The following is a 26,159-nucleotide window of genomic DNA, read 5'->3' on the forward strand; positions in this document are numbered from 1 at the left end:
AGGATGTTTGTCCGTATGTCTCTTTATATGTCTACCAAGGCTTTGTGTTGCATGTTAATGTGTAAGGAAACATGCAGGGTTCATGGTTCATGGTCCTGACGCCCACCAAGGTTTGCAAAAGTTCTAAGGAAATTACAGAAAAAAAAAAAAATCCCATCAGCTATTGCAAAAGGATGATCAAAGAAGCCATTTTCCATAATTCTCTGCATGGTGCACAATCAAACAAAAACCCGAACCAACACAACCACCCACAGCAACCACAGTTTCTCACTTTGTAAATGAGAAATTAGCTTTAAAAAAAACAGACAATCTCTGTATAAAACTATAAAACCCAGATTCTCACCTGATCATCCATACCAAAAATTACTCAATGCTGCGTTTCTGCACAAATTAAAATGCTGCCTTATTATTAGTTTTTTGCTGAATGCTTTAAGTAGTAAGGTAGACCTGCTTCCCCCAGAGTTCAAAGAAAAGGAGATGATGTGTACCACACCTGTCAGGTTCTTTCAAAGAGCGAGAGAGAGAGAGGCAGAAAATGTATGGTTGGTGTAGCTTTGAGGTGTAGTAGAGAGGAGGATAAATCTATGTTAATGTGCATAGCCAGTGGTACTGGCAGTGGTAAAGCAGAATATGAAGTGTTTGCGTGAGTGCCGCTGACATCACTGAAATCATACGAACATAGGCAAGAACATCTTCTAGGGCATGACTCATAGATCATATATAAATGTAAGCCTATTTCTTTTTCATGTTAAGACGCCAGACAAAAGGAGGTTTCTAGCCAGCTGTCCGTGGTTATCTTCTGCAGCTGTAGCTACTGAGAAGACAGTGTAAGGTGTTTATTATACTATGTTGCAGACTTGTGCCAAAATCTTTTAAATTAATTTCCCCCCCCCTCATCAATCTACACTCAACACCCTGACTGAGCTATCAGACTGACATTGGTATTCAGACCCTTTACTCAGTACTTAGCTGAAGCACCTTTTTGGCAGCGATTACAGCCTCGAGTCTTCTTGGGTGTGACGCAACAAGCTTTCCACACCTGGATTTGGGGATTTTCTGTCATTCTTCTCTGCGGAGCCTGTCAAGCTCTGTCAGGTCAGATGGGGACCGTAGGTGGACAGCCGTTTTCAGGTCTCTCCAGAGAGCTCTGGCTGCATGGGCCACGCAAGGACATTCACAGAGTTGTTCCTGAGCCAATCCCCTGTGTGTTGGCTGTATGTCCTGTTGGAAAAGGCCCCTTTGGCCCAGTCCGAGGTCCTGAGTGCTCTGGGCCAGGTTTCCATGAAGATTTTCTCTGTACTTTACTTCTTTCAGCTTTCCCTCAACACTCACCAGTCTCCAACAGCATGATGCTGCCACCACAATGCTTCATTGTTGAGACAGTATTGGGCAGATGATGAACAACGCCTGGTTTCCTTTAGACATGACACTGAGAACTGAGACCAAACTGTTCAGTGTTGGTTTCATCAGACCAGAGAATCTTGTTCATGTGTCTTTCAGTGAGGAGAGGCTTCCATCTGGCCACTCTGTCATAAAGCCCAGATTGGTGGAGAGCTGCAGTGATGGTTGTCCTTCTGGAAGTTTCCCCCATCTCCACACGGGAATTCTGGGCTCAGCCAGAGTGATCATTGGGTTTTTGGTCACCTCTGTTACCAAGGCCCTTCTCCCCCGACTGTTGAGTTTGGCCAGGCGACCAGCTCTAGGAAGAGTCCTGGCTGTTCCAAACTTTTTCCATTTTAGAGTTATGGAGGCCGCTGTGCCCTTGGGAACCTCCAATGCAGCAGATTTTTTTATAGCCTTCCTCAGATCTGTGCCTCAACACAATCCTGTGCCTGAGCTCATCAGGCAGTTCCCTCCTCCTCCCGGCTTGGTTTTTGCTCTGACATGCATTGTCAGCTGTGAGACCTCATATAGACAGGCGTGTGCCTTTCTACATCACGTCCAATCAATTGAATTTACCACAGATGGACTCTAGTCAAAATGTAGAAACATCTCAAAGACGATCAAGAGAAATTGGAGGTACCTAAATATTAAGTGTCATAGCATAGATTCTGAATTCTTATGTCAACGTGATATTTCAGTTTTTCTTTTTAATGAATTTGCAAAAAATTCTAAAAGTGTGTCATTCTAAGGTATTGAGTATACATTGATGAGGGAATAAATTAATTTCAACCATTTGCTGCCTGCAGCATAACAAAATGTGAAAAAAGTGAATACTGAATACTTTCTGAACGTAGACCCATGCAGTGTGCCAGACCTGTGTTGCCATTAAAAAGTGTTTGTTTCATGGTTGTATGGTTGCATGGTTTTAAGCTTCCAGTCATATTGTCAGCTATAGGAGGCAGGAAATCCTGGGTAGAGCTGAGGTGGGTGGAGTTCAGCGGTAATCACTACAGCTAGGTGTGAGAGACTGACACACCATCCTGTTAATCAATGCAAACAACAACATGCTCTCTGGTGGCTAATGTTAGCTCAGCAAACTCTAGGTGCATGCTGTGTAAGTGACATTAATGAGTACAGTTGCTGACTTTATGACATGTCAAAGATACTGTAGGTTTACACACAATGTCTTTAGGGCAACTGATTTCAGAAAACCTCGGGATATTAAAAGTTCCCTGTGGAGTTTTCGACCTCTTGTAGCACTATGGAGCTTTGTTTCGTAGGTACATGCCAGTGACACAATACACTTTCCTGACAGTAGTTTCAAATTATTCGGATAAGCAGCAATGCAAAATAAAAAATAAAATGCTATCAACACATTTGTTAGAGGAAACACAGTTAATTTGGTGAGTAACACTTAATGTAAACATAACCTTTGTTTGTTTGCAGGAAAACTCGCACAGGGCATCTTTTAGGCAGGTTCAATTCTGTAATTATTATTTTAGGCAAAAGTGTAGTCTTGCTTTAAATCTTAAATCTGGAAAAATAACAAATCACCAAGACTCACAGGGAAACTGTGACTCGAGCTGCTGAGACTTGAACTTCTTAAAGAAAAAAACAACTATATATCGGCTGTGTATTTTGTGAGAGAAGTCAGTAGTGGTTCATGCAAGTTCGATAGAATCTAAATCATTAGTGTCATTTAGTGTCAATTTAAAGAACTGCAGAGGAAGAGAAGAGAAGAAAAGAGGAGAGAAGAGAAGAGAAGAGACATTAGTACAGGTTGATGTGGGCGGTTGTCAGAGGAAATTGGTCGGTATTTCTCCACTGACATAACTCAGGCCCTGGAGAGTGTCTGACCACACAGGAAGGAGAGATGATGGCAGATAGGACATAAAAGAAAAGAGCTGTCATCACTAGGCCCTAAGCCCCCTCAACACACACACACACACACACACACACACACACACACACACACACATATACAAACACACACTTAGCACGCACTCTGCCTACCTCTACAGAATGAGTTGGATGGGACAAAATGACCTTTACACGTAGTCAAAGAAGCGCAGAGTAGGTCCACATTCACTAAATGTGTGTTCATATGTGCTTACAGACCCACCCAGTCACACACAAACATACTAAAATATACATACACACACAAGCCCCTCACTCAGATGAAGTAATCCTTTGGGCATGTGGTCTACCTGTTTCAGTGAAGGGAGATTTCAAATACCATTCAAATACAGCCTCGCGGCTTAGGGTAATGTCTTCTATTATTACTATTTTATTTGTTAAAAGGAAGGGACTAAAAATGACCACAGCATAAATAATGAATGAGAGTACATATATCAGAGTGCAGTGTGGAGTTGCATTATCAAATGGTGCTTTTATCAGAAGTACTGCAATCACTCTCAAATATTCAATTCAGCTAAGAACTGAAATGTAAAAGTTTGAGATTGAATGTACGATTGTGTGCATGTTGTATCACTCCTTTAGAGGCTTGGAGTGCCTTTTGAGCATTTCGGAGTGTACGGTATAGGCTTTTTCACTATTTCTATCTGGCTCAGAGCTTCTTCAATATTTCATCTCTGTTAGTTTATTGGTTTGGAAAAAAAGAAAAAAAGAAAACCCAGGACGGATGTTTTTGCAGTTGTGTCTTATCTGTAAATGCTTTGTAAGGTAGGGAAATTGAAAACTTCAGCGTACAATCTAACTTTTGTTCCAAACATATTTGTTTCCTATAGTGTTTAGATTCAGGTGTACTGAACTATGAGTTTACTCAAAAGAATATATATATATATATATATTCTTTTTTTTAGTGCTCACTTCTCTGGACAAAGGTGCTAACATTACCCTCATTAAAAGTGGAATGAGGAGACAGTTTATTGTGTTGCTGAAACAAGAGCACGAGCTGTCTACTAGAAGCATTATCACATGTAGCGTCAGACATGTCCTTCAGGATATTAGCGCCATTAGCCGGGGCCGTGTGCAGGTTATGTGAGGAAAGGTTAGACAGCTGTGTGAGGGCTGCTGCAGGAGCATTCACTGATTTTGTATTTCCTCCCTGCTACATGAGCAGACGCACAAATGGGACTCTCAGCAATATCACTGCTGCTGGATGTTTTATATGCCATTAGAGATTTTTTTTTTTTTCCGGCTAAAAGCTTAAGCAGTCAAAAGAAACACGTTTCTGTGAAAACTAAGGCTTTTACCATACAGCGTATGTGCTAGAAGAGTCAGATTACTGACCCAGAATAGTCAAATTTTGGTTTACAGTTTACATTTTCTGTATTTTATTTACTTTTTGGCCATGCAAGCAGCAAGGAGTCAATCCACCACTTTGGTCATGACTGATCTACGTCTGCAAATACTGCATGCATCCCCTTCAAATGTTGCACAGACATCCATGGTGTTAAGGCTATCATTTTTTAGGACCCAAAAGCTGACACTGACAGGGAGGTTTAGGTGTAAAAGGTGGATTTAATGGATACTAATGGTAGATGAGGGGCAAGGGAGGCTGGTGATGGCAGGGTACCAGCGGGCTGACGAGTGGAAGGACAGCAGAGAATGGCAGGTGGCTTGCTGAGTGAGAGATGGGATGGCTGAGTAATGAGTTTGAGGCGGTGTGAACGGAAATGGCTGGAATCCTATAGGCAGAGAAAATCTGGTTGGCAAGTGTCACGTGGAAAATCACAAGAATTACTCGGTGATAGCTGAGAGTGTAGCTACTACTGAGCAGGCGGAACAATCCGACAACGAGAGGAAGGTGAGCCGTGGTTCTTGAACTCTGAGATGATGAGGCGATTGCAGACAGATGTTGTAGTTGAAGCAGGTGCCAGATGAGGTAAGCCGCGCCCATGACACACAGACTCACACACACACACATGCACACAGACAGATAGACAGGGGAGGAGGAGACACAGGGGAAAACAGGGAGAACACAGGGAAATACAAAAAAGAAAACTGGAGTCACAGCCGGAGCTGAGACACATGGTCCCCAGAGGATGAATCCTACTGAGTGGTGATCCCCTGACTTTTCAGCTAGTGCCACCTTAATGGTAATGAACTTTTTGACAGACATTGATGTTCCCTTTGAGATAAATTACAAAAACTCCACTGACTTTTCCCCTAGTACCATCATGCATGTGCTTCATTTCATTTGTCCAATGCTTTTATGATTTAGGACCTAATTAGCAAATGTTAGGATGCTAAGGTGCTAAGCTAAAATGGTAAATATTATACTTGGAAAACATCAGCGTGCATGGTTAGCATGGTCATTGTGAGCATGTCAGTTGTGATCTTTCCTTTTATCCTGCCACGCTGCTAACAATGTGATAATAAATACTTCCCCGCACGGGGTCTTTGTCATGCCCATGCACAGGAAACCTCAGCAGAAATCTACCTGTTAACCCGGACTCTCTTAATCCTTTAACCCAATAAGGAAAACCAGGTTTCTTGTTTATATGATGCTTCAAAAATCAGGTTACTGCTGAAAGCCAGAAATAATCTTTTTTACTTAAGTACATGTAAATGCGGGAATTTCGTTTGTGTGTGTGTGTGTGTGTGTGTGTGTGTGTGTGTGTGTGTGTGTGTGTGTGTGTGTGTGTGTGTGTGTGTGTGTGTGTGTGTGTGTGTGAGAGAGTAAGAGGGTTTGTGGATGATTGTGTTTCTGCTTCTGTTCTCACTCGCTGCTGCTGCTGTGTTCAGAGCACATCTGTCTTTCTGATAGGATTATAAAACATTCACCAACAGATGTTGGCAGTCCTCTTTGAAGATAGAAATTCTGCCGACTGCTGTGGTTTTTACGAGTGCTTTCATCAGACATTGTTGAATTTGCCACCACATCATCAATATTCTTAACAATGTAATCAAATTGTTAGCAATCCCTCTGCCAGTTTGTTTTGATCTATCTTAAATCTATGAAAGAAGGTGTGTGGCAGCCTTTGGAGCTGATTCCATTAGTCTCAAACCGTGCTTCATCTATTCATTTCTTTTTTCTTTTATTCATTTTTATACTCAGCTTGTTTATATTGTTTTCAGTGCCTCAGTTTCTGCGTATTTCTCCATTTAACCTTTTTTTTCTGTGTAATTCAGTCTGTCTCTTATGGCTGATGTATTAATCACTCTCTGAAGATGTTACCAATTATCTTCAGTTTGTCAGTATAGAGCAGCAGTACTAAGTGACATCTGCTGCCAAAGCACCAAACATATAAACATAGTGTGCTCACAGTGTGTACATGCCAGGAGCTAACAAGCTATTGGCACATTTCCTATTTTCCAGCCAGTCATATGCCAGACTGTAAATCTGCCCCAATCAGCTTTGGAGTGCTTGTGTGGATTCTTCCCCTTGCTCTGGTCTGTCAGTCAGGGTGTCCGTCTGTGCACGCTGTGGGCTCCCACTAGTTGACAGAAAGCCTGCTGAAGAGCTTAAGGCAGCTTGTTAAGTAGCCTTCATCTACTGCAGAGATTACAGGGAGCTTAACGTGATCATGCCAATGCAATACCCCTTTAGCAAGTGTTGGGTGAGATGGTCATTAAGGATAGGAGATTTTGTTGTTAATACTATTTGGGCGTTTTACTCGACTTAAGTGTTTGTTGGTTAAAATGGTTTACCTATAACTCATGCATACTGTAGTATGTAGTACTAGTCAGTCGTAGTACTCACTGTACTGAGTCACTTTATTTACACAAAAAGCTCTTACAAAACAGGCTGTTTTTTTACGATTTTTTTTTCTGGAAAATGTTTTTTTTTTTTCTTTGACAAGTTGCGACGGGGTTGCAGTCCTGGAACACGGGTCTCACTTTTCTGAAGAACTGTCACGGAGTTCTCTCGACTGGGGAGGAAGAGTACGAGAGACTTAACCGTCAATACTTATGGGGCCTTGCTGACACAGGCACTCTGACAAAACATGTTACAGCAACCCCCCCACCCCACCCCTCAAAGGTACTTTCCTTCATCTCTATGGCCTGTCTTCCTTTGTGCTGCATCAAGAAAGAGCTGTAAGGAGACAGTGCTGTTTTACTGTTTTACAACTTTTGCTGTGCAACTTTCAGATACAAAGGTGGCGACAGGGAAAACTGAGTATGTGTCATTAAAAATATTATGGCTGGAGATGATTTAGTGCATCTAGGAAACAAAAACAAGTGTAATGTTTGTGCATAAGCTTCAATGTTTAGGTAGAGAAAATGAAGCTAATGAACTAAAAAAACAGAATAAACAGAAGGCGCGAATAAAAGATATTTATATTCATTTGTGTCTCGGCAGCTGCCTCATCTGCACACATTTCTTCAGTAACTGACAACACTCAACATGTTGCGAACAACTGCAATTAAACAAATTCCCTATATTGACAGTTTCCTTTATGATGCGTATTCTTACAGTAAATATACGCTGCTGCAGACATGGAGATAATTCTGAAAAAGAAAAAAAAAAAGTTTCCTCGGAGAGAGATGGGTTGTTTAGGCTTTGTGGAGCATGTAGAACAGCTTGTATAAAGAATTAATTACCTAAGAGCTGCGAGGAAAAGGGATAAAGTCAAAACACTGCAATATGGAGGAAGAGTGATGGAGGGTGCGAGAGCCACGCGATGAGAGGAAGTTGAAAGGAAAATTGTCCTAGAATCTTTTTTTATTATTGTTATTTTTTATTGTACAGATGGGGAACATACGAAAAAATAATTTGCAATACAGCACTATAGCAATAAATAAAACCTTTGTGAAGCTTCTAAAGTTACATTTTTGTTCAGAGGCATTGATTCAATTTTATGATGATTAACAATTAATAATATTTTATATACTAAATAATACATTCTAGTGTGTTCAATTACATTGTAGGGTGTCTGTTATTTTTTTGCCCACTGGAACAATGATTACATAATGAAGTAGGCCACGCATTTTTTAAAACGACATTTGCAACATTGAGAAACCCAATGCACGTCACTGCACTGGGCTCCATTAGCTGTTATTACTGTGTTTGCTACTGGGATGTTTGTACCATTATGAACAGAGCCTGTGGTCACTATTGATTTTGTAGCCCAGTGTTCTGGATTGTTCTGTACTTTCTGTTATGAGGCCTTGCTCAGTGAAATGGCTGCTGTGTCACAACTGCAGTTCTCAGTGTGTGTGTGTGTGTGTGTGTGTGTGTGTGTGTGTGTGTGTGTGTGTGTGTGTGTGTGTGTGTGTGTGTGTGTGTGTGTGTGTGTGTACAGCTCAAACATCACCTGCCCCACACCAGAATAGAACAAGTCTGTCAGCTTCTGACCTTGACAGAAACAACTTTAATGTCAGGCTCTGCCCTCTAGCTAGATATTGTGTGTAAGGATTTGTCAGTTGGGATGTTAAGCTGTGTCCCAGTGGAAACTGTGTTTGTGTCTGTCTGTCTGTCTATCTGTACTTGGGGGGGTGGGGGTGGGGGTGGCGGGGTGACATAGTAAGTCTCAATAAATCAGGGGCATTTACACCACAGTATAAACTTGTACAACTCGAAAAGTGCGCACATGCACATTTATAGACAGATACACGCTGAACTGGACTTTTATTTCTTTACTGTGCTGCAGTTTGAGTAACTGTGATGGAAGATTCAGGCCAACCGATCTGCGTATCTGTTTCTTGGCTGCATATTTTTGAACTTTAACATTAACATTTACACCCACACACTTAAACAACTCCAAGTACAGTACAGACACACAATTACACTCTCTCTCGATCTCTCTCTTTCGCTCTGTCTCACACACACACACATGCGCACACAAACAGAGGCAATCGTGCATGCACAAAAATATGTAAATTATTGAATTAATGAACACACCAAAACCACTGTGACCATGCACACACACATTTTTGACCATGCAAACATATGCGCACATGCAGCACATAGACATCTACATTGACTCACACATACACGAACACCCAGCCAAACATTCTGAATATTGTTTGCACCAGTAGCATGGTCACCCACTCCCAAAATCCCATGCCTCCCTCCACTGCTCAGTTTCGATCGCTACCTTTCCCTCTTGAAACATGAAAGAAGACGATGATGTGTCTCTGAAAATACATGTCTCCAGGCCACACACATACACACACACACACACACACACACACACACACACATAAACACACACACAGATTCTGACCTTCAGTGTCAACTCGCAATTAAACCTCAGAGGGGCTCTCCAGCCTTACAAGGATGCTAGACATGGGAGGAGGCATGGCTGGCAAGACACGAGTGTTAACCCTAATCTGAACTGAACTGCTTGCTGGTTAACCTGCTGCTGTAGAGCACCGCTTCATGTCACCGCCGGCCAGCCAGTTTCTCCCTGCTGCAGTGATCCAGTTAGCTACTGCCGGTGTCTCGGCTTTTCTGTCACAACACACGCTCCAAAATCCAACGCTATAGTGAGAGAGGTTAGCTAAGATGCAAAAGCCAGCTTCAGTGTTGTCTGTTGACCTTGGACATCTGAGCTAACATAATACAGGCTAAAACTTTATCTGCCTCAGAAAAAATAGCAGCAGAACAATGATTGTATGAGAGTTTACTACTATTCAATCTGTATTCTTTCCATCTCCAGACAATCAGAGATCTTTGTCATGTGTCAGGTGGCTCTACAGTCAGACTGGCTTTGACTTTTTCCGAGCTGTGATAATGTGGGTGATAAATCGTTCTGAAAGGCCACAGATGATTTGAATGAAAATTAGAAGCTGGAGTTATCAGTGTCTAAGATCTTTTCATAAAGTCTGACAGTAGTCTGACACATCATCTTTGATTTTCTTTGTTGTATGTTAGGAAAGATTGGTTTGTTTTTCAGAAGTTTTCTCGTGATTTATTGGGCTGAGAAGGCACTTCATGCAATTTTCTTGCCTCCTGCTGCTAATACACTGAGTGCCAGGGGAGAGAGAAAAAAAACAATTAAGGATGGATGAAATGGAAAACCTCTACCTCATTTTTAACATAGAATTATCAATTTGCAGTCAGACTGGGAGGTTTTTTGTTTTTTTTTTTCCAAGGAGAATTTTCAACCTAGTTGGTTCTTAAATTCAAGACAGACATAATTTATTGCAGTGCATTTACCAGAGTTTTTTTTTTTTCTTTTTTGCTCAAATCATGGCGTGAATCCCATCCATCAGCTCAGGAAACCAGTAGAAAACACCAGGCTCCCTCACAGGCCCGGCTGACATATCAGTAACATGATGACGGTGCAGTGTTTGCGCTGTCACAGCCTTTTTTTCCCCAAGGTCTTTTGAGTAGTTTAATCAGGACATTGTAGCATTCATTGCAGTAATAGTCTTATTAACCGGTTGATGGATCTGGTGGGTTAATATCATTTAATATCACCATGAAAAGATTTCATTGAAGTAAACATGTTTTATGAATCCACATGTTTTTACAGCAAGTCATTTTACAGAGTACAAGGTTTATAGTAAAAAAAGTCATTCAAATGTAAAATCATCACTAGTGAATACATTGAAAACACAGTTAGATGAGATTTCTCTATGAAAGTGAAATTATTAGGCAATGTTTTTAAATGTTGTCAGAACTGACCTGAGATACATCATACTATAGATTAATGTGTGCTATTGTGGGTCATGACTTCAGTGGTTTTTGTATACTTATATATTATTATTTATATATGTATTTTCTAAAGGAGGGGTCACTCATTGATCCACCAACTGTCTCTTAACTCTCCCTGTTGCTAACCAGCTATCCATTTTGAAACTCCAGTTTTTTCCATAGGTTATATGTAATCTTTTAGCATGCAATCCGACTGAGATAGCAAACAAGTAGATGGTGTGGTCCCACAGTTATCACAGTGATAGATCTCGATACGAGAAAAGATCGTTTCATTTCAAAACATTTAAAAACATAATTTGAATGTCTATTTATTCATTTTTTATTATTAAATCTTTTCACAAAATGGTACTGTTTTGCAAATGGTTTGTCGGCCCATTTAAGATACCTGCACAGTCTAGCAGTGGGCCCCGGCCCACCGGTTGGGAACCACTGTTCTAAGTCATATATTCAAGTGACTGAAATGTGTCTGAAAAAAGCTGAGGCTTGATTTCATTTAAACTGTCTTCGGCCGTAATACTCTGTCAGTCTAATTGATGCCATTGTGTTGAGTGGAGTTAGTAGAAGAAAATGTTAACACAACATACCTGTCATTAACTCCACTGTGAAGCAAAACTTACAGCATAAGAACACAACATTAGTTCTGTTTTATGAACTGAATTACAGTGTAGTTTCTCTCTTTTTCACTCTGTTTCACTCCATCCCTGTGCATCAATGATTGTCAGCATTATTTATAAACCCTGCACCATACATTAATCTTGAAATCTGTAGCAATAGTATAAACAGTACCTATGTACTTACAAACATGACTGTGCTGCAGTCCCAAACCACATAGTGGTTTCTCATGAGACAGAATATAGAACTGTTTATGTAAAATCATTTATAAATAAGTAGCACAGGATTACAGTAAATTATTACTCATGTTAATAGTCAATAACAGTCAATCACACCGTCATACTCAATAGTTTCTCCTCAGATTCTGATTTAATAGAAGGAGCCAAATTCTGTAGAACCATCAATGTAGATTTCAACATCAACTTCAGGAAGTTATTAAGTATAATCACTGGCAGCATTACAAATAACTGGCACATTAGTCTGATGGACTAATGCACTGCGACAGGAGCAAAGCCTGTGAAAGCCTTATGCAACAGATGATACAAATCCCTTTGTTTCTTTGTGTATAATTGACAGCTTCATGCAGCTCTCTGAATACTATGACCTCCACACAAGTCTCAAAGAAAAAAAAATGTCACAGGGTTATGTAAACAGGGGTTTCAGATGCAGATGAAACTGTTTAGGTTGCACTAAAAAAAAGTCAGTTTTTGGTGATATTCTATAGCTTTCCTATTGTCAACAAACCCCAAGAAAAGAAAAAAACAATGAATTGATGCTACTAACAGGTTTTTTTCTCTGCAGCCACAGCCTGATATAGTTTGTTCCTCTGTGCCACATTAAAATAGCACTGACACGTTCCTTTATTACAATGAATACTCACCACAGCACCAAATGCATGTTAATCTGAAGCTGAAAATAGTCCCCCACAAATGCACAATTTACCAGTGTTTGCTAAAAACTAGGAAATCACTTAACCTGTTTCAAAAAGTGAATTATTGTTATATTATTGTAGATCAGTTTCAGTGTATTTGTTGGACAAAAAGTATCAAGAAACTGCAGAGCAGAAATGCCAAACGAGGTTTGAGCTTATTTAGAAACGGTGTCACAGTTGTATATTTTTTCCACTAGAGAGGTTGATTTATACTAGGGCTGCGTGATGTGACTTCAAATCAATATCATGATTTTTTCAAACTTTTACCTCGATTTTAATTAATGAACAATTACTTTTGCGCTTCTCAGTTTCTCTCTGTCTTTTGAGCCATGCACTCTTCATATTCGCCAATGTGATTGTGTTCCAAGTGATGAAACACATTGGTGGTGTTACCTTTGGTAGCTATCCATGTTGCATTCACCACTGTCTGGTAGTGGTGACTGATACGACGCAATCAGGAGGCGAGGCGGGTGTCTGCATTTCCGTTTCTGCCCATCCACACTACAACGCAACCCTGGAGTCTCGGTTTTAGGGGCTAAAAAACAGAGTATTCCATATCGCCAGCTTCACTTTGAATGAACACGTACAAACGTTAGTTGGAACATGACTAAACACGGGGTTGTATTTTTAAAACTAAGTCAGTGAGAGGTTTGGTTCAGGTTAATTGCCCAGCCCTGTTTTTTTACACTATAAAATGTCCCACTCATTATGTCTCTGTCACAATTTGAGGTAAAAAGAACAACAGATCTACAGAATCTAAATCAAGATTGTTTGTTTAGGTAAAACAAAAATGCTCTGATCATGTAATAAGTGAAGAAAGGATGTTGAAAGGATTCAGAGAGCTGTGAATGAGGGGATGAGGAATCTGGCTTATTTGAGGATAATGAGGAAAATCCCTAAAATCATTAGATGGTGTTGATAAGCGATGATGACACAGTAATGGTGATTAAGATGATCATGACGAAGACAGTTCTGGGGATCAGAATGATGAGATTTCTGTTCTTTGTCTGCGCTGATGTTAAAAACAAATATGGCTGTTGGTGCCATCTGGTACCTTATGGTATGTGAGGGGGATTAGTCACGCTGAACATAAACTGTCTCTGGGAATTCCCTTTGTCATTTCAACATTAACACAGCCTTCCAACAGCGAGTCCTAGACTATTTTCCATCTGCATGTATTTCCTCTTCAGGAGCACATTTCCAATTTCCTTTCATCCTCAGCCTGACACTTGGCATGTCAGCACTTTTAATGGATGGAGGATTTCATTGGGCGATACAGATCCAATGCCTTCACACATGCGCACACACACACGAACACACACACACACACACGCGCACAGCTGAGCTAAATTGTTGAATATCTGCTACTTGCTAATATTTTCTTTGTTTCTCACGCTGAAAGAATCGCTGTAATTCTTCCACACACCGTTGCTTTATGGAATTTCACAGACAGAAGAAGAGAAATTTCATCTGTCGCTCTCTACGTGTATTTAGGATTATTGTTTTATGAATATTATCTCTTTTTCTGGGATTTCAATTAAGTATGCAGATTCCATGGCGATTGGATTCAAAGTCAGTCAAGATTTAATGGTTTCCTTTTATTAGCTTCCGACAAATTGCCTTTTTAGTGGAAAGAGCATCTGCATTATTCATTTGTGAAAGAGCAAGCGTTTATGAGTTCATCTAGTTTAGATGAGCTAAGCGACCAACAGCGGGACTTCGGATGACTCATCATGGGGAGGATGAAATACTGTGTGTGTGTGTGTGTGTGTGTGTGTGTGTGTGTGTGTGTGTGTGTGTGTGTGTGTGTGTGTGTGTGTGTGTGTGTGTGTGTGATGAATCTCATCTGACCCCCTGACCTCTTGCTTTCTTGTCATGGATGTGTAGGTGATCCAGCGCAGGGAGGACGGCTCGGTCAACTTCTTCAGGGGATGGGAGTCCTATCGGGAGGGATTTGGCAAGATCACGGGTGAACACTGGCTTGGTAAGTGGCTCAGTTGTGTGTTTATTTGTGTGTGTGTGTGTGAGAGTGAGAGACAGAGACAGAGAGTGTGTGTCTGTGCGTTCTTGGCAACACATGACTCATGTACAGCGGCCTGCACTACAGTGCCAAGCCAAACCCTGGAAAGTATATTTTCACGCAGTGTTGGTCAGCTAGAGTTATCGCCCCATCAACAACGCAATGACAGCCAGTGTGACATGAAATCACAAGTGCAGCACTCAATGCAGAGAGAAAACACAACCTCACCCACAGAGAGTGAAATAGCTGATCACAGCCAGCGATGGCTCAAGATAAAGAGACGTCCAAACAGAGGCCGACAGACAGAGGTTAGACGCTGTTGGCCTTTTACATCATCAAGCATTCAGTAATAAATGTAGTAGGCTACTGTGACAATGAAAATCGCTTCAGTGACTGCGGATATTGCAGCAAATTTTTTTAAAAATATATACTTTACAGGAGCTGTCCGTTCAGCACCACAACATCACGACTCAAGCCAAGAGACCAGCAATTCAATTACAATATTTTTATATTTCACACGACAAACACATCAACAGTGTAAATTCCTTGTTTTTTTAACCTCACAGCTTTTTCACGGTTGCCTTCTGCTTAAAAATTTTATTTTATTTTTTCTACGTGCTTGTCCAAATCCTTGTATTTCTCGCTGGCAGCATGACACATTAGTCCACGGCTCCCCTCAAATTTGACAGGGAAAAGAATGCCAACAAAAGAATGAATTCAACTGTGAAATTATCAACTTTTTCAAAGCCAAATCCCCCGTCTTCACACCACTTCTCATTAAATGTACCAAAATATTTCTTCTCAGGGGCGGCGGTGGGGATGGGGGATACTCTTCAGCGCCATCATGGTCGTTTTTGTGGCTTTTCTTTAGCTGCCTGCTCTTGTGAAGCTTGCTCTTGTGGCAGCGATGGCTCTCACAAGATATCCAGGACATGTTGATTGAATTAGACTTTCATATGGCATATGACACACAGCTCGGTGTGCTTTGATAAGAAAGTTCAGTCAGCAGTCATGGGGAAAACACTAGGGTAATCAGCTGTTTCATATTGTATGCATTGCTGATCACAAATTCTGGTCTGTTTACACAAAAACACCAGTCCTAGAAATAAAATAAAAAAAGCTGAGCATTTGCAGAAATGTTGTTCCCTGAGTAAGTTTGGGCAGCCAAGTGTTAATGAGCTATCACCATGGTAAATCTGCGTGTATCTTAAAAACCTCTAATCACGGTTCAGACCGGGAAGTGGAGCTTGAAGAAGTCTATTTCTGTAAACGGTCAAGGTCATGGACGTGCCATACCACAGCTGAGATACTCTCCTATCAACAGCACCCTGGATTAAAGCGCTCTTGCACAAACACACACACACACACATACACACACACACTGTAGGAGCAATACTGTGCATCTATGAGCAGCTCAGCCCCCTGCACGTGCACCTAATATTGTAATAATGACTTCACTTGGTAAAGGATTTGTTTAATTTTGTGTGTCATCTCTGTTTATCACTTTTATTGCAGTCAAACCATGAAATTGTTTCATTCAGGCAATCTTATAAATAAATGTCTAATGAAGGAAACTGGAAACTTAATTGTAAGTACATGATTTTTAGATAGCAATGCCCTCGCGAACACGCTCAGAACAAACAGTTCCTACAAGTAACATCTAAGTGAAGTCATTAATAAAACAGAACATTGTATCACAACTAAACTGCATCAGAATTTAAAAAGGCCAATAGAAATTCATGATTTGTTCCTGTTGCTAGACACCTCTCAGACACGAGCTTCAGTAGTTAATTATTCACAGTATGCAAATAGGTTGGACTGCAAGTCCGGAGCAGCAGGTCTGAAACATCTGGGGCTGTAATGGTATATCTAATATTAGCTGGGACTGCATGGTTTCGGGTGCTTCATCACCTCCACCACCCTATGTCCTTGCTTGACACAGGGACGTGTGTATATACTGTATAGAGTTTTAGAGTTTAGGTGAATTAATGTAGATCTAGGCCTCTTCGCTGACCTGAGGCCATTACTGAGTGCAGCCCATAATAAAAAAACGTGGTTAGAGTGCCAGCCAGCTCTCCCTATGGTATGCTGTAGGGACATGGTGGGAATATGGAAAGCCCTGGATTTAGCCGAATGAATTTGAATGAGCCAGCAGGCTACTTTGAACCTTTCGGAGTACCCTTGCTCATTCAGGGTGTGCTGTTGTCTCGTTACCCCCATCATCGATTACCCTCAGGGCAAAAATGAAAAATGGATTCCTGCTTGCCTGCAGCCTGGAAAGAAATTCGTTGCAGCTACCTCCTCCAGACCAACACTGCTCGCTAATGCCATCCGCCACCTCCGAGGATCTGTGCATCTCTCATTATCTTAATGAGCCACTTTAGGATTTTTGTTATATGTATTGCAAATCTGATGATAGCGACAATAATAGAATTAACAAATCTTTATGAAAGTTGCTGCTGTCACTCAATATAACAAACCTATAAAGATGTGCAGGATGACACATTAAAAAATATGAGATAATTCAGAGCATGCTTGGTACAACATGCATGAGACTAGTGATCTAAACTCAATTTAGCACCAGAGAAGGAGCCAGTTCGGGGGAAAATCAATAAAGACATCTTTTCATTCTGACAGTTTGGCAGCTTACGTGTTAATTAGATGAAGTACCCATAGATTTTAATTGGGGTGTCAGTTCTATTGAGAGTAATTGCAACAGTCTCTCTCACTTGGAAAAGGATTCATTCTACTTCTATTTATGATAAAAACCACTAGTGCATCACTCTGATTTAAGGCCATCTGAAGTTACTGTATAATGATGAAGGTATGGTTTTATAGTCAGGTCTGCAACTTCACTTTCTGTTTATATGCGGCAGGTTGCTCGCTGTGATGAAAAGCATGACTCTTTGATTTGGCACCTGTTTTTTTTTGTTTTTTTTCTATTCCTCTTTAAATTGAAGGGCGTGAATCCTTCGTCTGCAGTTTCGTGGTTACATTTTATGTCAGGCAAGCAAATAGCAAATATAATTTGGGTCCTATGGTTCAACAGAAAGATGTATTTTCAGCCTGCTGTGTGTGTGTGTAAGTGTAAAGACATAACATACTGCTGAATAATCTCTCCCAACGGAGCATGTATAAAGAGCATAAAACTGGGTCAAGGCAGTTTCATTGTCACCATCAAATCTATTAGACACCTGGCCTCCGAGGCTGATGTACACTTGTCTACCTGTAATATATGTCCTGAAACTGTTTAATGCTGTCCCAAAGAGACTAACCTAGTTTTCCAGATGGCCTATTACATATAATATAACTTGGTCTGTAGTGTTGAAAGCACTACTTAAATCCAGAAGGTAAGGGATTGGACTATTGTCATATTCATGTCGTCTGTCCTGGCTATAAACTGCAGCTATAATTTATTCTTGTGTACGAAACAAAATGTAACAAAAACTCAAAAGGTGTCACTTTAGCTCCTGTTTATTGTGGAATTATAGAATAACGATCTATGGTTGACACAACAATTTACAGTGATATTTTGCCCTTTCTTTTTGTGAAACCTATCATCAAGGGAATGACATTCAGAAGAAATGTTTCAATGTTTTGAAGTGTCAGAGAGTTTATTTGATTTTGTTTTTTTTTGTTTAGAAAGTCATTTGACGGCAACAAGTGGTGCTATTTATGTAGCATCAAAATTACCACACACACATGAACACTGGCGAGATGTCATCAAACGCACTGTGATCTCAAGCTGGTGACGACATTACTAGTAAAATTTAACACTTGCCTGTTATGTCCATTAAGTTGGAGGTTACATTTGATTTTCTCTTAATTGACCTGATCTTAAGCCACTGGTCCACGATCTCGTCCATCTCGTTTGATAGGCCACTGATAACTGGTGAAATTTAGCACAGTCCCAGGGAAGGCTAACTCTTAGCTTCATCCACATTCCCTTTCAAATGCCACAATGATCATTTTTGATGTAAATCTAAAAACATGAGCTGTGTCGAAAAACAGCCGGTTACATTGCTGTAAGTCCAACAACACTGCAAAACAGCCAATTTAAATAATGCTTGAATTTACATATGATTTTATTTAATATTGAAAACAATTCATACTCGCTAGTAGACTTTGTGGCCAGCCACAGACAGTTTGAGAAACACTGAATTTAAAACATGATATTGCAATGAATTTACTCGTGGACCATCCACTGATCCAAACAGATTAATTTCAGTTAAATTAAAATGACATCAGTGTTATATGTTTACTGCATCCTGATTGAAAGAAGCACAATGTTTGTTTTAGTTTACTTTTTTCATGGGAAGAAAAAGAAAAACCCTTAAAATTCCTGAGCAGTTCTCAATTTTAATAACCAGTGGAGCATTAACAGCTTAATCAATGCCTTTAAATGGAATTTGAGTTTTTTGGTGGCTCCCTCTAATAAGAATTCATACTCATTTGTTGTCATACCAACTGGACTGGATTTCTGTCATCCATTTGTTTGTATTTACAATAGAAAGAAAGTTTGTCTTCCCCCCCTTTAATTCAGTTTTTCTTTAGTTCTTTTCACACTGCAATCTTCTCACCATTGGACAATCTGTTTCTGTGATCAATACACATTTAAAACATGGTGAGTGTCACTTAAAGGCACCGCAACCACAAGAATCATTTGAGTAATCTAACAAAGAAAAGCTCAAACTTGAAAGTAAAAGCTTAAAATCCTGTCCTGAAATTACATTTTTTAACATTTCAAAGATCATCATTTATAATTCCACTGAAGCAAAAGGAACAACACACAGTGCCATTTTTGAAGTATTTCAGGAAAACAAACTGTTGAGCCCTTATTATCATTTTGACACCGTATTTGTCACACGCAGGGAGGTTTAAGGAGGCTGTGGTTTCAGAAGCCGCCGGCCTCTACATGGGAAGCAGCAGGGAGAATATGCTGGTGCTGCTAAAGCTCCAACCATGGGAGTTTAAGAGTCTGCTCATGAGTACATAACTGATGATGAGCCTTTGCTCTCTGGGCAATAAAATAGACAAACTCCTCAACGGAACCAGCAAGATCTCCTCACTGTCTGTTACACTTAACTCACATAAACCTGGTGAGCTGAATCCACCGTGGACATTACAGTATACTGCATCCTCCTGGCTTTCTCCTCTAAGGAGTGGGTTGCGTACGTGAGCTGGTGTATCAGGGAAATTAGGAGAGACAGAATCTGCTTTTATATCAGTGAACAGTGTTAAAGAAAATCTGTTGCCCACACCTTCAAGCTCTTTTCATAAACACTAATCCGTTTTATTCACCACCGGAGTTTTTCCTCCTTTATTCTGCCCAGTGTTTACATCCCGCCTCAAGCCTGTGTGAGCGAGGCGCTGCAGTGCTTGGCTGACCAGATAACCAGTTTGGAGCAAGAACACCCAGACTCTCTTCTCATTATTCTGGGATATTTTAAAAGAGTGAACCTCAGCAATGAACTGCGCAAATACAGACAGTATATTAAGTATCCCACTGGGAACAGAAACACACTGTCACATGGTATTAAATGGGTGCTTACTGCTCCGTCCCCCATGCGGCTTTTGAACCTTCGGATCGCTCATCTTCTCCCGGCTCACAGGAAACAGAAACTAAAACCCACAGAGCCCCGTAGTAAACTCTGTGGGAAGATGAGCCAACAATCTGATTGAGCTTAGCGACAGTAAATTTGTGAGGTGTCAGCACAGATGGCGAACATGTGTCCCTAGCAAGACTTTAAAATACAGCAATTAGAACAGTTTTACAGCCAAAGTCAGGCAGCTTCATCAAGCCGAGGATAAGGGCTACAGCAGCTGAAAAGAAATTAGAGCACACAAAAGGAGCGATGGTGAAAACCTGAAAAAAAACAAAACAAAGCATCCTCCCTGGCTACAAGTCAATTTACAACTGCTACTGATTTCCCTTCACCCAGCAATTTAATCTGCATGTTGTATCAGTGAAGAGGATGTCTTCTCTTCAAGCACAGATGGCATCTCATGTTTCAGTCTGAAGGCCTGTGGTGACCAACTGGCTCTTGTCTTCACACAGATCTTCAACAGATCATTCAATCTGTGTGACGTTCTCTCCTGTCTCAGATGCTCCACACTCATATTGTTCCTTCATAACAAGAACAACGACTACAAACCCAAAGTCTTAACATCTGTGCTAGCAAAACAAAAATATTTGAAAAACGAGTGTTGGCCCACCGAAACCACATCACAGGCCCCCTGCTGGATCCCCTGCAGTTTGCCTACTGGGCAAACACGTTGGTTAATGAAGCAGTCATTATGGTGCTGCACTCTATCCTGCAACATTTCTACTGCCTGCAGAGTTACTGTATGCAAGTATCCTAGTTCTTGTCCCAGAACTCAAAACTCACTCTATGAACTCATATACAGTCTTCCAGCTCTACCTACCTATCTCCAACTTCCTGAGAGACAGGAAATCAGATCAGAAATCAGAATCGCTTTATTCGCCAAATGTACACAGTTGACAGGAATTTGACTTGGTGATAACAGCACAAGAGGGCAGGAACAAGCAGAAACACACAATTAAAACAACATAAAAATTGAAGTTTAAGTATAAGGCAAAAAGTTACAAGAAATACGACATAAAAATAGAGGGATGACAGTAGTACAATATTAATAAATATAAATAAAATAATAATAAATACACTTATACTGTATATTATTGCACGGTTAAGTGTTGCTGTTTTAAGTTCAGGTGTATTGCACAGATTGGGTGCAGTTGGGTGACTAGGATGGGTTGTTGAGGAGAGTGATAGCACCCGGAAAGAAGCTATTCCAGTGTCTTGTGGTCTTGGTCCTGATGGAGCAGAACCTACGGCCGGATGGGAGCCTTTTGATGAGGCAGTAGGCTGGGTGAATTCGGTCCGCCACTATCCTGATGGCCCATGTCCCAGCCCCGGTGTCAGGCAGTACATGCACAGGCAGCTGCTCCTGGCCTGTGAGCCTGGTGGCTGTGCGCACAGTGCGGTCCAGTCTGTGCTTGGTGTGGGCAGTGGCTGTGGGGTACCACACAGTGATGGAGGAGGTGAGAACACTCACTTGATGGTGGCTCTGTAAAACTGGGAGCGAACCTTTGGGGAGACATTCATCTTACGGAGCAGCCTGAGGAGCAGCTATGGGAACGTACATCCAGTTCTGGTTTTTCTGGGAGGTGTTTCCCTCTCACTGCTCTTTTCCTACTATACAAATTGCTGCACCTCTGGAGACACTGATCTTTCAACAATGCAGCAACACGGTGGCTGCCATGGAAACTTTCAGCTTTTACTTCCCTTGCCAGCTGAGGAATCCTACACACCTATGGTTGGGTACATTCTCCCTGTTTATATGAGTCTGATTCAGTTAAGCAGGACAAGAACAGACTACAACAGACACATCACTGGCACCAACCTGACTACCACCACCTGAGTCAGCAGACCCCTTCAGCCTTGGCCTAGAATTGTTTGACTCCTCCTTCTCGCAAGTGCTTGAGATTAAAGGTCTTTGATGAACTGTTTATACAATCCCACATTAACCTTGTCCTGTAGGATTTCCAGGCATTACTGCCCACTCCTGCAGATGTGCCATGATATTCCTCCCTAATCTTGTGGAGATTCTGTTCACTGTCGCCCACAATACAGTTTTTCTGCTTCTGAAAATCTGTTTGCCCCATCCTGCAAGACACATGTAGTCTTTATGGATTGTTTTAATTTAAAACAAAAATGCTAATACAGTCACTCAAGTGTTTAATAAGCCAGCTGTAGAGTACATGAACTGAATATAAGCCTTATTAAATCCCTTTAAAAAAAACAGCGTCAGCCTGAGGCAGTGGGGAAAAGTAGATGAAAATGTTACGGATCGTGTCCTTGTTTTTTTGACAGTTTATGTCATTTCCCATAGCAAGAGATGCAAACCAGATGCTATAACATCAGACTTCAGAGCAGCAGTGATAATGTTGTTGTTTTACTTCAGATTTGGCTCGCAGATTGCACTATTGAAAAAAGAATGTACTGATGTTTAAACAGAATTTATTTTCCCAGTTGCACAAAGAGAGAGAGAGGGAGGGCGAGAAAACAATAGAAAAACAAACTGAAGCTAAACTTAATTTGGTTCCATATGTGGAGGCTCTCATATTTTCATACATGAACTTTCACCAGGTGATGATGACTGGGTAAATGGATCTGCTTTGGTTCCCATAGCAGCCCTCTGATTCAGATCTCTTTGCTCCAAAATAAGCAGACACAGAAACAGTAATGAACAGATAACTCAGCCACAAGATGTCTTCAAAACAGCATCTGCCCAGTACTACATTGCCATCTCCCGTGCACATAACATTCAACTTGCTGTGCAACTGGAAGCGACTGTTTAAAGCTGTAAGCCTCAATTCATTCATTCATTCATTAGCTTATCCTTTTAGGGATGTGGGGGGGGGGGCTGGAGCCAATCCTACACCCTGGACAGGTGACATATTGATAGAGACAAATTGAAGCTCACATTCACACCAATTTAGAGTTGCTAATTAACCTAACCTGCATGTTTTTGGACCTGGAGGACACCCATGTAGGCACAGGGAGAACATGCAAACTCCACACAGAAAGGCCCAGAGCCCAGAAGCTTCTTGCTGTGAGGCGACAGTGCTAGCCACTGTTCCACCGTGCCACCCTTATATATCAGTTACACATTGTTATTCATTCTAACCTGAGACCAGAACCCTGTATTTACAGTGTGCTTGACCTGTATACAGCAAATATTAGCCTGCCTTTTATCATTTATACTAAATAACTAGGCTGAAACTTGTTGTTCTGTTTGTTCATTTGTGCCTGTCATTGCATTACACACATGGAGAGACACTGACAACAGGAGTCAAATTCCTTTTACTCCTGAGCATGCAAGCATACTTGATCAATAACCTTAGTTCTGGCTCTTTTTGGTCATTAGCATATACATTCAATAAAGGAAAGGTGATAGCCCAATAGGCAAAACAACTGACATTATTTTTCTATTATTAAGTTTCAGCCCCAGCAAATAACACACAGTTTTTCTCTTTGAGTATTTAGTGCTTCTCCTTTCACTGAGGATGCCCAGAGCATGTCATATGGGGAAGAAGAGAGAGAGAGAGAGAGAGAGAGAGAGATAGTATGTTATTGTATTACGAGCTGGAGTGTAGTCACGAGCACACAATGACTGATAGATACGGATCAGATAGACGGTGTTGATGATCTGTCAGGGATGAGCAGCGAAGGATATGTAGTTACACTGGTTGTTTCCTGATGTCTCTGCTGGTTGCGAAATGAGTTATTTGTCTAGATGATTCACTCCAGTCCGATTGTACCTATTATATCTTGTGTTTGTATGTCATGTTTCGGTGAGTTGCTTGGCCGGTTTAAGTTCAAGCTGTACGTATAGTCAAGTATTGGGCAGTTCGGCTGACTAGGATGGGTTGTTGAGGAGAGTGATAGCACCCGGAAAGAAGCTATTCGCAGTGTCTTGTGGTCTGGTTCTGAGGAGCAGAACCTACGGCCGGATGGGAGCCTTTGATGAGGCAGTAGGCTGGGTGAATTCGGTCCGCCACTATCCTGATGGCCCATGTCCCAGCCCGGTGTCAGGCAGTACATGCACAGGCAGCTGCTCCTGCCTGTGAGCCTGGTGGCTGTGCGACAGTGCGGTCCAGTCTGTGCTGTGTGTGGGCAGTGGCTGTGGGGTACCACACAGTGATGGAGGAGGTGAGAACACTCACTTGATGGTGGCTCTGTAAAACTGGGAGCGAACCTTTGGGAAGACATTCATCTTACAGCAGCCTGAGAAGCAGCTATGGGAACGTACATCCAGTTCTGGTTTTTCTGGGGTGGTTTCCCTCTCACTGCTCTTTTCCTACTATACAAATTGCTGTGCACCTCTGGAGACACTGATCTTTCAACAATGCAGCAACACGGTGGCTGCATGGAAACTTTCAGCTTTTACTTCCCTTGCCGGAGGGAATCCTACACACCTATGGTTGGTACATTCTCCTTATTTATATGAGTCTGATCAGTTAAGCAGGACAAGAACAGACTACAACAGACACATCACTGGCACCAACCTGACTACCACCACCTGAGTCAGCAGACCCCTTCAGCCTCGGCCTAGAATTGTTTGACTCCTCCTTTCTGCAATGCTTGAGATTAAAGCGTGATTTATGACTGTTTATACAATCCCACATTAACCTTGTCCTGTAGGATTTCCAGGCATTACTGCCCACTCCTGCAGATGTGCCATGATATTCCTCCCTAATCTTGTGGAGATTCTGTTCACTGTGCCCACAATACAGTTTTCTGCTTCTGAAAAATCTGTTTGCCCCATCCTGCAAGACACATGTAGTCTTTATGGATTGTTTTAATTTAAAACAAAAAATGCTAATACAGTCACTCAAGTGTTTAATAAGCCAGCTGTAGAGTACATGAACTGAAATATCCTTATTAAATCCCTTTAAAAAAAAACAGCGTCAGCCTGAGGCAGTGGGGAAAGTAGATGAAAATGTTACGGATCGTGTCCTTGTTTTTTGACAGTTTATGTCATTTTCCCATAGCAGAGATGCAAACCAGATGCAATACATCAGACTTCAGAGCAGCAGTGATAATGTTGTTGTTTTTACTTCAGATTTGGCTCGCAGATTGCACTATTGAAAAAAGAATGTACTGATGTTTAAACGAATTTATTTCCCAGTTGCACAAAGAGAGAGAGAGGGAGGGCGAGAAAACAATAGAAAAACAAACTGAAGCTAAACTTAATTTGGTTCCATATGTGGAGGCTCTCATATTTTCATACATGAACTTTCACCAGGTGATGATGACTGGGTAAATGGATTGCTTTGGTTCCCATAGCAGCCCTCTGATTCAGATCTCTTTGCTCCAAAATAAGCAGACACAGAAAAAAGTAATGAACAGATAACTCAGCCACAAGAGTCTTCAAAACAGCATCTGCCCAGTACTACATTGCCATCTCCCGTGCACATAACATTCAACTTGCTGTGCAACTGGAAGCGACTGTTTAAAGCTGTAAGCCTCAATTCATTTCATTCATTCATTAGCTTTATCCTTTTAGGGATGTGGGGGGGGGGGCTGGAGCCAATCCTACACCCTGGACAGGTGACATATTGATAGAGAACAAATTGAAGCTCACATTCACACCAATTTAGAGTTGCTAATTAACCTAACCTGCATGTTTTTGGACCTGGAGGACACCCACGCAGGCACAGGGAGAACATGCCAAACTCCACACAGAAAGGCCCAGAGCCCAGAAGCTTCTTGCTGTGAGGCGACAGTGCTAGCCACTGTCCCACCGTGCCACCCTTATATATCTCTCTCTCAAATTAAATCGAAGGCAACTGGACTTGTGTTTTGTCTGTGGAAGACGTTTCGCCTCTTATCCAACGGCTTCATCAGTTCATCATGTATTGGTCTCTCTAGTCCGCACTAGTCTGACCCAAGAAAATGGAGAAGGACCCAGGTATTTAACCTCTTGTGGGTGCGGTCCACACCAAAGTACCTGCTGAAAGTACTGGTTTTACCTGACCATTGTTCGTGGTCTCCATGTGGACGACCGTCGTTAGGGGTCAGGTGTCCCTGTTGTTGTCCCCGTCGAGACGACAG

At 41.4% G+C, this 26,159-nt stretch overlaps 1 protein-coding gene across 1 annotated transcript in view; it reads left to right on the plus strand.

The window, feature by feature from the left end:
* The window catches only part of LOC111237372 (fibrinogen C domain-containing protein 1-like), a 97,946-nt gene that overhangs the window by 48,953 nt on the left and 22,834 nt on the right, over nt 1-26,159 (plus strand). Inside the window, exon 6 of the mRNA XM_022766448.1 lies at nt 14,385-14,481. Coding sequence (XP_022622169.1) covers nt 14,385-14,481 — 97 coding nt within the window. The remainder of the gene's footprint in view (nt 1-14,384; nt 14,482-26,159) is intronic.

The sequence above is a fragment of the Seriola dumerili genome, unplaced genomic scaffold (genome assembly GCF_002260705.1).
Source record: "Seriola dumerili isolate Sdu_G_001 unplaced genomic scaffold, Sdu_1.0 BDQW01000853.1, whole genome shotgun sequence".
NCBI lineage: Eukaryota > Metazoa > Chordata > Actinopteri > Carangiformes > Carangidae > Seriola > Seriola dumerili.